At 51.4% G+C, this 14,858-nt stretch overlaps 1 protein-coding gene across 1 annotated transcript in view; it reads right to left on the reverse strand.

The window, feature by feature from the left end:
- Positions 1 to 10,849: 10,849 nt before the first annotated feature.
- The window catches only part of SHB (SH2 domain containing adaptor protein B), a 135,139-nt gene continuing 131,130 nt past the window's right edge, over positions 10,850 to 14,858 (reverse strand). Inside the window, exon 6 of the mRNA XM_034664154.1 lies at positions 10,850 to 11,664. Within this exon, the coding sequence (XP_034520045.1) occupies positions 11,481 to 11,664 (184 nt within the window). The 3' untranslated portion in view covers positions 10,850 to 11,480. The remainder of the gene's footprint in view (positions 11,665 to 14,858) is intronic.

The following is a 14,858-nucleotide window of genomic DNA, read 5'->3' on the forward strand; positions in this document are numbered from 1 at the left end:
GCCTTATGTTACAGTCATTCGTGAGGGTGAATCCCTTTCCCACTGCCAGCTCACTAGGGTAGAGCTGTCTGCCTTGTTTCCAGCCCTCCAACTCAGTGCTTGGCAAAAAGGGTGTTTGCTCAAGAGGGTCTGGGGTCTTGGGAAAAGGGACATAGGAATGTTGCTGATGGATCTTTGCTTAAGCACCCTCTACTCCCCCCTCCACCCCACTCCTGCCAAATGCTTTCTAGAAAGTTGTCTAGTGCCCTCAGGCTCCATGGGCCCTTACGTTCACAAAAAAGCTTTACACAGTCTATCAGTGGCGTCTCAGCTACTGTGAGCCAAGATAAAGTCACCAGCGGTCATTCCCTAGCAAGGGGTCAGTGACCTTCCTTTCTCTTCAGCTCACATTCCCCAGGCCCCTGCAATCGGGGCCTATCTCTGCCACTCCCCCTCACACCCCCAGGCTCCAGACACAGGGCCAACCGCTGCTAGTTCCCTTCCCTGAACCTGCTGTGTTCCTTCACACACCTCCAAACTGCGTACTTTTTGTCCTCTGTGCTTCGAAGGCCCTGCCCGCTTCGTGACAAAGTCCTATTCACTCTTCACTGCTCAGCTCACGCAGAGGCTTCTTGCCTCTTTCCTGTGACCTCACTGCCTGATGCTGCAGAGCTCCCCCACTGTGCTGGCAGTCCCAGGGTGGTGGGGTGGGGGGTGGGGAGCCAGGGTGTCCCTGAATTCCTTTAGTCCCTCTGTCCCCATGGCTGGTTATGACTCCAGGACGTGCTCACTTCCCCATTCATTTTCAGACCCACATTCATGTAGCAACTCATCATAGACGGTGCACATAATCGAGTCAGTTCCTAGCCCACAAGCCCATGGGATGGTCTATTCTATTACATTTATTCATTTAGTTCTGTGCTGGTGGGGATCCACGAAATCCATGAGTCTCAACACCTGAGCATTTGAAACTTCGAAAACCAAACCAAAAAACCTGATCTGATTTAAATTGGTCTGTAGTGGGACCTGGACCTTAGCATAGTTTGTGGGGTTTTTTTGGTTTGTCTTGTTTTTTTGATCTTAGTATGTTTTAAAAGCTCCCTGGGTTTATTGAGGTTGAGAATAGCACCAGCCCCTGGCTTCTCCAGCAGGCCTCGAGATAAGAATTACCTGAACCTGACTAAGTGCCTGTGATCCTGAACCGGGAGCTGCGGCATCACCCCACGGGCTGGTTCGAAATTGTTCTTCCTGGCCTGCCCCAGACCTAGGAGATGAGGATCTGTATTACTGAGATCAAGTGATTTGTATGCACTTGACTGATTGAAAAGCTAGATTCTAGGGCCTGGAAGGTTGGTAAATACATCCCCAGTCCCAAGTCGGACCTACTTTGAAATCAGAATCTCGAAGGGAGAGGCCAATTGGCCCGTGTACATTTAACACAGTCCCAGGCGATTCTTCTTAATTTCGGAGAACAACAGCTCTTCGTTGATATCCAGACCCATAACAGTGACCTAAAGTTTGAAACAGCGGGCGCCCGCAGGGCTCAAGAAGTTGTGAGTGAAAGACCATGCAGCCTGGAGAGGAAACTGGGGTCTGGCCCTAAGGAGAAACACTCAGCACTTGAGACTGGCACATACCAAGTTCTATGAGTGTCCATAGGAGAACGAAAATGCACTAGCTGCGATCAGGGAAAGCTACCTGAGAGAGGTGACTAGAATTTAAATAAAGTAGCCTCCAGAATAAACACAGGATGGGAAGGAGAGTATAAGGAAAGAGACACCAGGCTTCTCATTTTCCCTGACCTTGTTCCTCTCCCCCAACTTTGCCTTTGTCCCAGGCACACCTCCATAGCTCTTAGGGCTCAGAACGGTTGCTGACCTCTAGGTGGGATCATGGAACACCTTCTTTCGTATTTAAGTGACACATACTTGTGCAATACAAACACATTTTTATCTAGCAAGGGCTGAGTCAATAAAATAACATCAAACATTTGCACAATACTCTGTGGGCTTTCCAAGCAGTTACGTGATAGTTACTTCCTCTGATTTTCACATAATTTGTGTGCTCACAGAAGCACCATGACCTGCTTGAGTTTAGTACCTAGTGAAAGACGAGGCTGGGACCTTACCACGTCCACCATTTTTGAGAGCAGAAGCACAGTTGAGCAGTTGGTGCTTAGCACTTGGGAAAAAGATCTGTGGATGGTGACTGGTGGACAGACTGGCCCTCTACCCATGACACTCTGAACATATGACTTCCTTGAGGAACTTGTTACAAATATAGGTTTCCGGCGCCCACCTAAGACCTACTAAATCAAGACTTCCAAGAGGAAGGACTTAGGAATTGTGTTTTACAAGAGATGCAGCATGTTGCAAGGTCAGCATACTCAGGTTTGAATCCTAGACCCACCACTTCCTGGTGTGTCCCTGAGGCAAAGGTCTCCCCCTCCCTGAGCCTCGATATCCCCATCTTCAAAATGAAGGTCCTGGCTGGTGTCCACCTTCTGAGTCGCTGAGAAGGGACTCCCCAGGCTGGTGGATCCAGCAGGACGGAGGCTCATTCTCCTTCGTGGAGTGGGTGTGGAGCTCAAGGACTGGGGCACCCAAAGCTCTAAATGTCACCCTTCTCTCTTGCTCCTGAGAAGACACTATGTAGTTCCCTCTACCTCCGGCTCACTGTGGGTCGTGACCCTCCTCTGGGGTGTGAGATCCACGGCACGAGCTCTGGGCAGCCACGGCTAAGTCGAATTTCTGCTTGTCCTCGTAGTCTCTTCACCTTCTGAGCCTCTGCTTCTCATCTGCACAAGGGGGTTTTCATCGGGGGAAACCGACGTGTGTACAATGCAAAGGCACACAGAATAAGCTTCCCATCAGTGGGGACTTCTATCACCATTATATCACTTAACATGTACTTATTAAGCACCTACTATGTGCCAGGAACTCTCCAAAGACCCCTGCTTGTGTGGAGTCTACATTCTAGTTACAGTCTGGTGGGAGCAGAAGACAGATCATGAACATGATACAAGTTTAATATTTGAACAGTAAAGACACTGCATAGATTTGATATTTAAATAACAAAGACAATACAAAGATTTAATGTTGAAGCAAACAACAAAGGTGGTAGTTATTTAAATAGTAAACACAACAGACGCTTGTTATTTAAATTCTAACTATAGTGTGTTAGCATTAATGGACATCACAAAGGTGGGGTGTTAGAAGATGCCCAGGTAGGGAAATGGCGAGAACCACCCTGACTTCAAGCTGGAGAGGAAAAGGATCGTAAACTCTGCCCCTTTACTTTGCAGTGTTTAGTAGAGCTATTGAGTTTTTAATTTGTAAAATGGACTCCCTCCTCACCTCGGAAAGGAGCTCCTCCAGGAACTCCAGATCCTCTTTCCTTTGAATTTCTGTGGCTGTAATGGTTCCTGCCTTTCCTATGTAAAACTCATCTGATCTAGCTGACGTTATCCGAAGGCTGATGAAACTAAGGCCTGCTGAGGGCACTCATCCAACACTGTCATCTTCGCAATAACCGCGGGAGGTCGCTTCCCCTGCCATCGTACAGTGGAGGAAATGGAAGCTTTTTGCACCTTGCCAAGGTTGCACAGCTGGAAAGGATGGAGTTAGGATGTGAGCCTGCCCCCCCCTCCAGTGTTCCCCTAGGATGACAGCTTTTCCTCTTGTCATCCGCCTTCCAAACTCTAGGAGGGCAGGGCTCCTTTTCAACCTCTTGGCCCCTATCTCCCGTCCCCAGCCCAGGACATCACCTTCCCAGGGGCACAGGGTTAGGGGCTTGCTGAGGGTTACGCCAGGAGCTGGTAGTGAGGGTGACCAATTGTTTTGGTCTGCCTGGGACCATCCCAGGTTGAAGACGGAGAGTCCTGCCTCCTGGAGAGCTCCACAGTCCTGGGCAGACGTGGATGATGGGTCACCTCTAAGCAGACCCCAGGCAGCCTCCTGTCCTGCCCCCAAGGCCCCCATGCCCAAACTCAGGCTGTCTATGATGAAAGGAAACTGCTTAGCTCACGCCTCATGTTTTAAGCAAAGTCTAAGTTGCTGAAAGTTCTCTAATGGAGTCAAAGGGCTCTGCTTTGAGGAGGAATCCCAGACATAGCAGTGGAATATAAACTTGTCTTTCTGGAAGATGAGAAGCCTTAAAGACGTACCCAGCCTCTGACCAGGAATGCTAGTTCTCTGAGTTTCTCCTAAGAAAAAAAACAGAAATATGGACAGCAATTTCTTTTTTTTCTCCCCCCCCTTTTTTTTGACAGTGATTTCCAAATAAAGATATTCCCTGCAGAGCTGATTATACAAAAACTTGAATGAGTTAAAGTCGGATATCATGCAGCTAAGAAAAAAAATCATATCACAGATTTAACAACATGAAGACACTATGTTAAGTAGAAAATGAAATATAAAACTATATAAACGCAGCACGAGCCCAATTTTATTTATGGGATGCCTGGCTGGCTCAGTCAGAAGAGCATGCAACTTTTGATCTCAGGGTCGTGAGTTCGAGCCTCATGTTGGGTGTAAAGAGTACTTGACAAAAAAAAAAAACTTAAAAAATAAAACAATGTTACAACCTAAGTGTAGATTTATACTTTGATGGATGAATAAAGAAAATGTGGTATAAAAATACAATGGAATATTATTTGGCCATAAAAAGAAAAAATTCTGCCATTTCCACAACATGGATGGACCTTGAAGACATTATGCTAAGTAAAAGAGAAAGACAAATACTGTACAGCCTCACTTATATTTGGAAGCTAAAAAAAAGCCAACTCAGAAACAGAGTAGATGGTGGTTGCCAGGGACTGGGGGATGAGGCAAAATGTGGAGGTATTGGTCAAAGGGTATAAGCTTCCAGTTATAAGCTTCCAGTTATAAAATGAGTAAGTCCTGGGGATATACTATTCAGCATAGTGACTATAGTTAACAATACTATATTTTATTCAAAGATCTTTTTTTTTTTAAAGATTTTATTTATTTATTTATTTGACAGAGAGAGAGACAGCCAGCGAGAGAGGAACACAAGCAGGGGGAGTGGGAGAGGAAGAAGCAGGCTCATAGCAGAGGAGCCCGATGTGGGGCTCGATCCCAGAGCACCGGGATCACGCCCTGAGCCGAAGGCAGAAGCTTAACCGCTGTGCCACCCAGGCGCCCCTATTCAGCGATCTTTAATGTTCTTAGGACACACAAAGAATTTATCATTATATGAGGTCATGGATGTGTTAACTAATCTTATTTGGGTAATCACTTCCAATATATACATGTATTAAATCATCACATTTGTATACTTTAAATTTACACAATGTTATATATCAATTGTACATCAATAAAGCTGGAAAAAAATTATATGTATGTACAGAAATAAAAGACTGAGAAGATACTTCAGAATGTCAACAGTGCTTTTCTTTGAGTTTAGAGTAATTTTCATTTTCTTCCTTACATTTTCCTGAAACACAAGTTTAGTTCCGTGAGTAAATATTAATTTTATCATCAGAAAGTCAGTAATTAAAAAAAAATACTGCATGAAAGTGTTCTGTGCTGAGCTGTTCTAATTCTGCCTGGCCCTCTTTCTCAGGTGGCATGAATTAGTGGGGCTTTAGAGCAGAAGGTGGTTGAGAGAGCACTGGATTGGGAGTCAGAGCAAGCCTCCTGTCCACGTCTTGCTCACTCCCAGTTCCTCTCCTGGGGATGTCCCTACTTCCTGCATGTAATGCCTGGTTCAGTTCTCACTTCCTCTGCTGGCCGTACCTCTGCTACAGCTCCCATCACCCACCACTCCACTGGCCTGCTGTTTATCTATTTACATGCCTGCCTATACCTTTTCTGGGTCTGTTTCTCTCTTTAACAGGCGGAGTGACTTGGAGCTGCCTTCCTCTCCCCCTGGGCCTGGCTGCAATGCCAAAGAGAAACACATGAGGGCGCCAGAACCACACTGGTGACAGATTACTGCCCAGTCGGACCAATGTCCCTTCAAAATTGTCCCCCAGAGTGAGCAAGGACCAATCACTGCAGGCCTGGGATGCTTCCATTCAGGAGGGAGCCAGGGAGAAAGAACTGGATTATTAACTCTGTCTGAGAAGAATCCCCACCCCTACCCCAGTCTTCCCAGGGCTACACTGGCCAAGGTGACCCTCCGAACTGGCTTTCCTCAAGCACCTGCGGCATGTTGAGATGGGATTGCTGTGTGGCTTTGAACAAGCCCCTGTCCCTCTCTGGGCCTCAGTTTCCAGCCTGCACTGTTGGGTTTCTGTGCAGAGATGCCGTGGGGCAGGCATCTGGCTGCTCACTGACCGCTTCCTGTCGACTACAGTTGAAGATGTTTCCTGCGCCCAGCTTCCTGCTCCAGGTCACCAGTTTGTCACAGGCCCTGCTGCATGCTCAGTGTTTGTTAAATAAAACCCTCCCTAGAACAGAAAACAGGACTTTAGAGGTGACCAGCAGAGACCTTTTCTCCTTGCCTGTCAGGAAATTCCTGGTTGCAGAGCACAGGCATAGCCCTGGGTGTGTGTGTGTGTGTGTGTGTGTGTGTGGTGTGGTTGTGTGGTGTGGGGTGTGCTCTGAGGGCTGGGGACTGGGACTTGGAGGAGTGGATTCGGGGTCATTGGAAAATGGGAGGGGAGAACAAATGCTTGAGTCCTGGGGGCTGTGGGGGAGGAAGGGGCCTGCTGGGGGGCAGAAGGCTGTGTCCTCGGGAGAGAGGGGCAGGAGAGGCACAAATTCCTACACAGTGAGGTGGGGGTCAGGGGCCACTCCACAGGTGCTGATCTGTGTTGGGTGGGCTTGGGCGGCAAACCCTCCCTTGCCTGTATGATGACGTCATCATGATGCTAGTGTGAGGGCAAATGATGGGGGACCCTGTGCCTCTCCTTTGGTAATCACCCCCTCCAGAAAACAGGAGGCCAGCACCTCCCAAGTCTTCAGGGAATTGCTTCCTGACTGGAGAAGACGAACGCCTCTCCCCTTGCCCTGCTCTGTTCTTTGGCCTCCACAGGATGAAGCCCTTGGAGACCCAGCGGCCTTGTCATTTCTGGCTGCAGCAGGCTGCGCCACGCCAGGCCCGTTCCACTCTCCCTGATGTTCCCAGCACCTGTTGCTCTGCCTGGAGCACCCAGCACTCATCCTTCAAGGCCTTTTTCCTGACCCCTGCAGGCAGATTCAATTGCCCCATCTGGGCCCCCTCAGCTCGTTGCCCCACCCTATTACACCACGTGTAGCTACCTGTTTTCCCCCCACAAAGGAAACTTCCTGAGGGCTGGGTCTGGGTCTCATTCTCCTGTGTATCCACCAGGTCCGAGTACCAGGAGGCACTCAACAACTGTTTGCTGAACAAGTTGACTTGTTTTCATTTAACAAGCTCATTAGGGCTCTAGCTTCCTCTTAATTAGGAAGCAGGAGGTTCTGTTTTTCCTGTAACAATTCCCGTTTGGGGGATGATGGCCGAACCTCGGCCTCTGCAAGCAGAAGGCAATCAAACTAGATTTCTGGGGCACACGGTTGCACGACAAAGAAATAACACATGTGTGCTCAGTGAGGTCCATCTAAACAAGACAACTGTATGTTAAAAGCTTCCCATTAAATATACATTATTGTACAGCTTATCACACAGAATTAGGGCTTTACAGGACACTTTTTCAGCAGTAGGTGGCTGGCACGGGCTCTTGGCCGTGACACACGGCCCTGAAGGAAGGGGAAGGATTGGCTGAGGGCTGCCACCCGTGCCCCGGGGGCACCTGAGTGGGTCTCTGTAGGGTTCTGGAAGGTGCTCCGACAGCTAAGGCTCTGGGCTGTGCTGGCTCCTTCTGGACCACTTGGTCCATTTGGTCTGTGCTGGTAAGTGAATCTGGAAGGGTGAAGAGACAGACGTGGCAGCTTGCTGGACGGCCGCCCGGCCCAGCTGGGATGCTTCATGGCACCTGCGGGCCAACTCCAAATGCCAGCCTGCCCCGTCTGCCGGGTTTCTGCACGTCCTGTCCCTAGGGTCTGTGAGAGCAAATGGCAAGCCTGGCTGTCTGTCCCTGCTAGGCCCTTGGACAAGGGACATCAGCCGCTTTTGAGAGAGTGTCCTGGAGAACTGGCCAGAGCTTGGGGTTAAAATCTTAAAAAGGGAATCTCCAAGTCCCGTGACCGCAGTGGAAGCAGAGTGCCTGCCAAGAGCTCTACCTGTTGACATGACGCCTTTGCTGGAAACTAGATAAGGATTCCCCTTTGCTCACTCACTGGCCACAGAGGGCACCAGTCCTGAGCCGCCCTGGGAGGGGACGCATAGCTCAGCTCCAATTGGCCCCGCCTTCCTGAAACCCCAGACCCTTTTCACCATTTTCCTTAGAAATGCTGCTCCATGAAGCTCTCTCCTGACAGGCAGGTGGGCCCTCTCTCCCCACAAAGCCTCCTTTCTTTCTGTGGCCACCATCTTGTGGTGGGGGAGTTGCCAAAAAGGCCCTTGACTCCTCAGTGCTCAAGGATAGAGCTGCTGAAGTGGTTGGGGCATTATGGTCAATAATGAGGCCAGCAAAAAAGGGAAAGAAAGGGAAAAACAAAAAACAAAAAAACCCCAGTCCTGTGGCTCTGAGCAACGCGGCCTGTCAGTGGCTGGAGGTTGTGTTCTGAGACAAAATGCTGAGGGCGAGATATTGTGTGGCAGGGAGCCTTTTTTTTTCCCTCAAAGAAATCCAGCTCATTTTTTCCATTAATTGGCAGCAGATGAAAAAAAAAAAAAAGCCAAAACCAAAACCAAACCAATGCCAGTAACCTGAATGTGAGTGTTTCTGAAAGGGAAAAGCCGTTTCAATTGTTAGATATCCAAGAAAACATGAATACATGCCGACAGAGGAAATGGCCACAATGAGAGGAAGAAGAGGGAGAGGTTCGTAAAATTAAAGCAAAAATTCCTTTTAGCAGCTCCCATCCTGTGAGCTGGCTCCTCTGCCAGCCTATGTCCCTAAGGGCAGCTGGAAATTGGGCCTCCCAGGGAAACTTCAGGAAGATGTGGCGGGGAGGGGAGGGCCCAGGAATCCCTTAAAAGAGCAAAGTCAAAAGCAAAGCAACCTAGCTCCTCCTCAGACGACAGGCACAGAGCCCTGACGAGGAATTTGTTGTGGAAGATTGTCTACTGAGAAGGTTCACACAGGTCCTGCACCGCCCCAGACTGCAGCCTGGGAAGTGCCCCGGGGGCATCTGGGCCTGCTGGTGGGGGAGAAAGCTAATACAGGCTCACCCACCTCAGCTTGAGGGGCTGCTCCTATGTCCCCAACCTCTAAGTGGATCCTTGGGATCCAGTCTCCTTTGGCACTTCTGTTTGGACAAGTGCCAATTCCTCACTCGTTTTATCATCCACTAAAAAAGAGAGAAAGAGAGAGAGGGTGGGAGGGAGAAATGTGAATCACTCCAGGTACTCTCTTGCCTCAAAGGACGTTTGGGAAAAGGCAAAACAGACAAAAGGTCAGGATGGGGTCTTCGGAGACCAGACGCAGGCTGTGGCCTAAGTGGTCATCATGAGGCAGCTCGGCCTGTGGGATCTGCAGGCGGGAGGGGCTGCCTGGACTGATAGCACTGGGGAGGATGACCCAAGGGGTGGACGGGGCAGAAAGACCGGTTGCCAAGGAAACAGCTTTGGCCACAAACCTTGGAAATCCCCGGAAGCCCCCTAAAGGGGCACGGCTCTCAGTCCTGCTCTGCCTGGTTTAACAGGCTTTCTCTTGGCTGGGCCTCTGGGGCTGCATGTGACCAGTGTGCCCAAAGCATCTCTTGAAGCCTGGGCCCTACTGAATGTCTAGAACTGCTGGTGATGCTCGAACTCAGCTGGGGGCGATGGTCGCCAAGCTTCCATTCCACCCAGATCAGCAGGGCAGGTCGGAAGAGGTGTGCTTGATGACACTCTGTGCTCGTGCCGTATTTTGATCCCTTGTACCTCAGTTGGTAGATGGAAGCTGCGTCTGTCATGCTGCTGGGTGGGAGACTTCTCTTTTTTTTCTCTCTTTTTTAAAGATTTTATTTATTTATTTGAGAGAGCATGCGCACAAGCGGGGGGAGGAGCAGAGGAAGGACAGGCCGACTCCATGCTGAGTGTGCAGCCTCACGCAGGGCTCGATCTCACCACCCTGAGATCGTGAGCTGAGCTGAAACACCAGAGTCAGCCGCTTAACTGACTGAGCCACTCAGGCGGCCTGGTTTCTTCTATTTCTTCCACCAGCATTTAACCAGAGTGATGGCGTGAGTGGGAGGGGATGGGGACGGGGTGGGGGGGGGNGGGAAGAATCCGTTTCCAGTCAAAGACAGAGGTAAGACAGAGGTGGGGCGTGGCAATGCGTGTGTTCGTATTTGTGGGGAAGCAGTGTGGATGGCCAAGAGAACTCCAGGTCCCCTGAAAGGTATGGATTCCCCAGGAGAGGGTAACAGGGAGGCCACGGAGAGCCAAAGCGCTGGCCATGGGAGTCTGCCAATCTGGGCTAAGAGCCACCCTTTCCCCGCGTTAAATGCCTCACAGGGCGGCACGGACCAGATAATGGGGGAGCCCTTTGTGGACTGCTGGGTGCTGTGCAGACTTGCCCTCACTGGGCTGCTGTAGGCAGAAGGGAGCACTTGGTTTTTGCGTCGGCCCCCGAGGCTACCACTGCTGGAGCCTGAATGCAGGGCCTCGCTGCACCTTCCAGCAGGTTGGCTCTCAGGGGGCAAAGAAAACCCCTCTGCTCCACTGACTGTCTCAGCCCTGAGCTGAGGGCTCTGCCTCCCTCCCTCCCCAGGGCCTGTCATACCATGCCACACGTGCCCAGAGACATAGCTTGCTCTGGGAATGAAACCAGCACTGCCCTCCTCAGAGACCCTCTGTGGTGTATTTAAAAAAAAAAAAAAGGATAAGAATATATATTAAATGACTATTTTATTTACACACCCTATTCATAAATAATTGAATCCTCTTTGTGACGTCACAATGATTCCTTAAAGATCTTCTAACGATTACACTGAAGTGACTAAAAGTGGATTAGTGGGCTTACTCACATCTGTGTGACCACGTTCTCTCATGTATGTGCTCACACTCACACATACATACACACCAGAGGGGAGGTGGGACTCCTGGGGTCTTCTGGGTTCTCAGAGCACCCGCATTTGTCTCCCAGCACCAGCGGGGCCCTGGCGGGAAGCTGTGCCCCCTCCCACAGGTGTGAATGCGTGACAGCTGGAGAACAAAGAGCCGCAACCCAGGGAGCTCCCGCCCCGCCTCTCTCGCCCCTCGGGAGCTGCCCTCCTTTGTTCATCCTGGAAGGCATCTCTTTGGATTTGCAAATATTTTAATTCACAGAAACTCAAGGAGGGGGTGGGGTGGGGGCTGGGGTGGCGCGCTGGCTGTCCTTCTGTCTTTCTCCAGCCCCCGTGAGTGGCAACAGCATTCTAGAGACATGCAGTGGTGTGCTAGTACCATACACACGACGAATTGGACACGGCCGGCTCCTCCAAGTCTGGGCCCTGTCACAGAGCAGCGTGGGCCTGGCCTGCTCAGAGGGTCCGCACAGCCACCGGGTAGAGGAGGGACAAGTGCTCGGCCCCTTTGATGGGCAGCTTTCTGGTGGTATAGTAGTGGATGACCTCCGGGACGCTGTCGAACGGGGGGCTGTTCTGACCCAGAACGTACTTCTCTTTGGTTTTGGCCAGTTTCATGTGCATAAAGCCCTGGTTGCTCCTGCAAACAAAACACGGAGGTTATTAGGATCTGCAGTGACAAAGGCTGAATCAGCCATGCTGCTCAGGACCGAATGACACGCAGCTGCCCCTCAGCCCCCGCAAGCCCGGCGCGGACTGGGAATCAGCCACGAACACTGCTGCAGGAGAGCCTCCTGGACCTCGAAGCCGTGGAGGCTTCCTCAGGAAAACAAACCTCTTCCTACTGCTGAGGCACACAAGTATTTAAGCCTTGCAGGGCACGCATGAAGTGTGTAAGTCCCCAGTTCCCTGACAAGTGTGCAGGACAGGTCATCACCCCCAGTTTACAGATGAGGAAGCAGCGTGGCAGGGATGACAGGTGAGCTGTTTCCCAAAAACTGATGCTCCCTTTTCCACAGTACTCTACTGTCACTAGGAAGGGGTGGCCCAGCCAGGGACTACGTTTCCCAGCCCCCCTTGCAGCCACTATAAACATGTGACTAGTTTTAGCCAATGGAATATGGTGAGAACCTGTGTTCTGCCCCCAGCTCTGCCCCTATGCAAGCACTCTCTTCTCTGGCCTTCCTCCCTCTGTTCAGTGCACTCTGCCTATGAGTAAGGCTCCTTCCTTCCTCTGACTGCATTGAGCATATTCATGCCTCCATCAGCACTTGCTTTGTTGAATTGCAATTACTTATTTATCTTCCCAATTCCCAAGAGTTCCACAGAGCAGGGCCCAGTCCCTGTGCCCACCATGCATGGCATCTGCTGAAAAGGACAGTGTGTGGGTCCCTCGGAGATCAGAGCAGAGCCCCGTGCCCTGTGCCCCATGCAGCCTGCCAGCTACATCAGCATGCGGGGGTGGCACAGCTCTCGGATGGCAGTGGCCACACTGCTTCCACCTGGCCCTAGCAGACCCCTCCCCGCAGGTCTCTGGCCACATAGGATCACTCACTCCTCTGTCAATCTGCCTTCGTCGAGCTGCCTTTTCCCTGCCCACTCAGCTCCAAGCCTGGCCTTTTATGATGTTGCTGCCACACCTGTAGATGCTTGGTTTCCAAAGCACAGTCCAATTTACCTTCTGTTTGTCACTTCGTGAGAAAGCTGGGACTCTGACCTCCTGCTGCCTTCTCTAGACCCCGTCCCTTGGCACTGAGAACTTGTAGCCAGCCCAGGGGGCCTGGCTTCCGGGGCACCAAGGCCAGCCGCTGGCCAGGCCAAGCTCCATGTGCACACAAGTTTGCAGGCTTCTCAGCTCCAGCTCTCTTGCTCCGGCAGCTCCCATGGGGGCAGTGGAGGGCTCCCCATGCTCACCCGCGCCTGCTCTATTAATGCGTCAATTTGGACTCCAGGACCATTTTCAAATGGCAGAGCAAATGCTTAATGAAGTGCGGGCACTGAGCAATACATCTGCTCATAATAATGTATTTAGAAATGTCACCCTGAGCTTAAAGGAAATCGTTCGGAGAGCAATTATGTTTCAAGAGAGTATAATTCCTGTAAAGAACTAAAATTCAAATCAAGATTTTTTAAGGCTGACAACGTTCTAATTACAGAGCCTGTGGCAAGTTCTGCTCCTCAGTGAAGGGTCATTTCATTGGAGAATTGCCTCCACGCATCTGAGAAGCAGGAGGCGCACTTGCTTCAGCTGCTAGAAAGGAACCTGTGTGCATTACGTGAAAAATGTACAACCCTGCTTAGGGGAAGCCTAGCTACCCACCACACTGGCGAGATCACAGATCTGTGGCAGCCTGGAAAGGATGGGAATTGCTTCAACGAGGTGCTGAAACTGTGTGACGAAGGAAACTGGGACTACACAAAGCTCTGTGCCCTCGGAGGAGGCCGCACGCGCAGCTCCTTCACCGGGAGAAGGGGTGTAATGGGGCGGAGTGAGGGCTGGAGCAGCAGGTGAGTGACGGAGCGGGTGTGTGGCCTGGGACGGTCATGCCTCTCTGTGTGAGTGGGTTGAGTGGGGCGATGTTTTGGATGCCAGACAACTGGGCTGTAACGCCTGCCACAGATCTACAGCTGAGGTGCACAGCATAGGATGTGCAAGATGGGACCGCAGCAGCTAGCCGAATTGGAATGTCAGAGCTGTGCCCGCAACACATGTGTGACGTTGTAGGCGGGGCGGATTTAATTTTTAAGGAGGTTAAGGAAAGTAACTCATATGGTTGGATGGGACGTTTTTACAGCGGTTGTTCTTAAACCATCAGCAAGGGAAGTGGGCAGGGATGGTGAGAACAGCTGACAGAGGCACGAAGCTGCTCTGTTCCCAGGCCACGGGCTGGGAATGGCCACCAGCTGATGAGAAACTGCCCACTGATATGTGCCTCCAGCACTCGGATTTCATTACACACAGGTTTAGGACTCTGAGCTAACAAAGTTCAGGGACCATGGCAGGGGACTCAGGCCCTATGACTCCCCAGTCCATGGCGTGACCATTGCCTGGCAGAGGGATAAGGGCCCGCAACCTGGCTCTCACGTGAGGAGCCCCCTGCAGGAGTGGCCCTGCCCCTGCGTCCACTGGATCTGTGGGGGAGGCTGACTGGATGACCTCTGAGGGTGCTTCTGGGCCTAAGGTCCTAGATTTCATGTGTGTAAGCGTAAGCTGTTGCCCACTCTGTGAAGGCGTCCTGCAGGAAGGGGCCTGGAGGCAGCCTCATGCCCCATTGCACTGCTGCCCATGGCCCCATCTTATTCTCACGGGCCGTGGCCTTAATGGTCATCACGGTCAATGTTTCCTGAGCACTTCCTGTGATCCAGGCTGTATGCTGAGCCCTGAGGCTCAGCCAGAAGGCGGCCAACCCAGTGTCACACAGCGATCAGCAGCGGTGCTGCTTCTCTCTTTGCTGGGCCTTTCCCAGCGTCCATGCTCCTGACCTCAGTACCATCCGGCTCTAAGACAGAATCCTACTTAGCCCTCAACACTCCACATGAGGCCAGGCAAGGTAGTAGGGGAGAGACATTAGACCCTGCACAAGTGACTCCTCGACTCTGGCCTCAGTCCCCAGGTGCTTCCCCACAGGGCTGACGATGGGCCACAGACAGCACAGGGCTGGCACGGAAAGGTCATCCCAAGCATTGGGGATGGCCTGTCCTGACTGATGCGGCTCCCAGCTATGGAGACAGGGTGGTGGTGACCCATCACATGGGGTTGGCAGGCCCTGAGGTGAGCAGGCTTGCTTTTTGAGACAATTTGTCAAACTCTGACTCACGAAAAGGTCAGGCCAA

The sequence above is a fragment of the Ailuropoda melanoleuca genome, chromosome 7 (assembly GCF_002007445.2).
Source record: "Ailuropoda melanoleuca isolate Jingjing chromosome 7, ASM200744v2, whole genome shotgun sequence".
Taxonomy (NCBI): domain Eukaryota; kingdom Metazoa; phylum Chordata; class Mammalia; order Carnivora; family Ursidae; genus Ailuropoda; species Ailuropoda melanoleuca.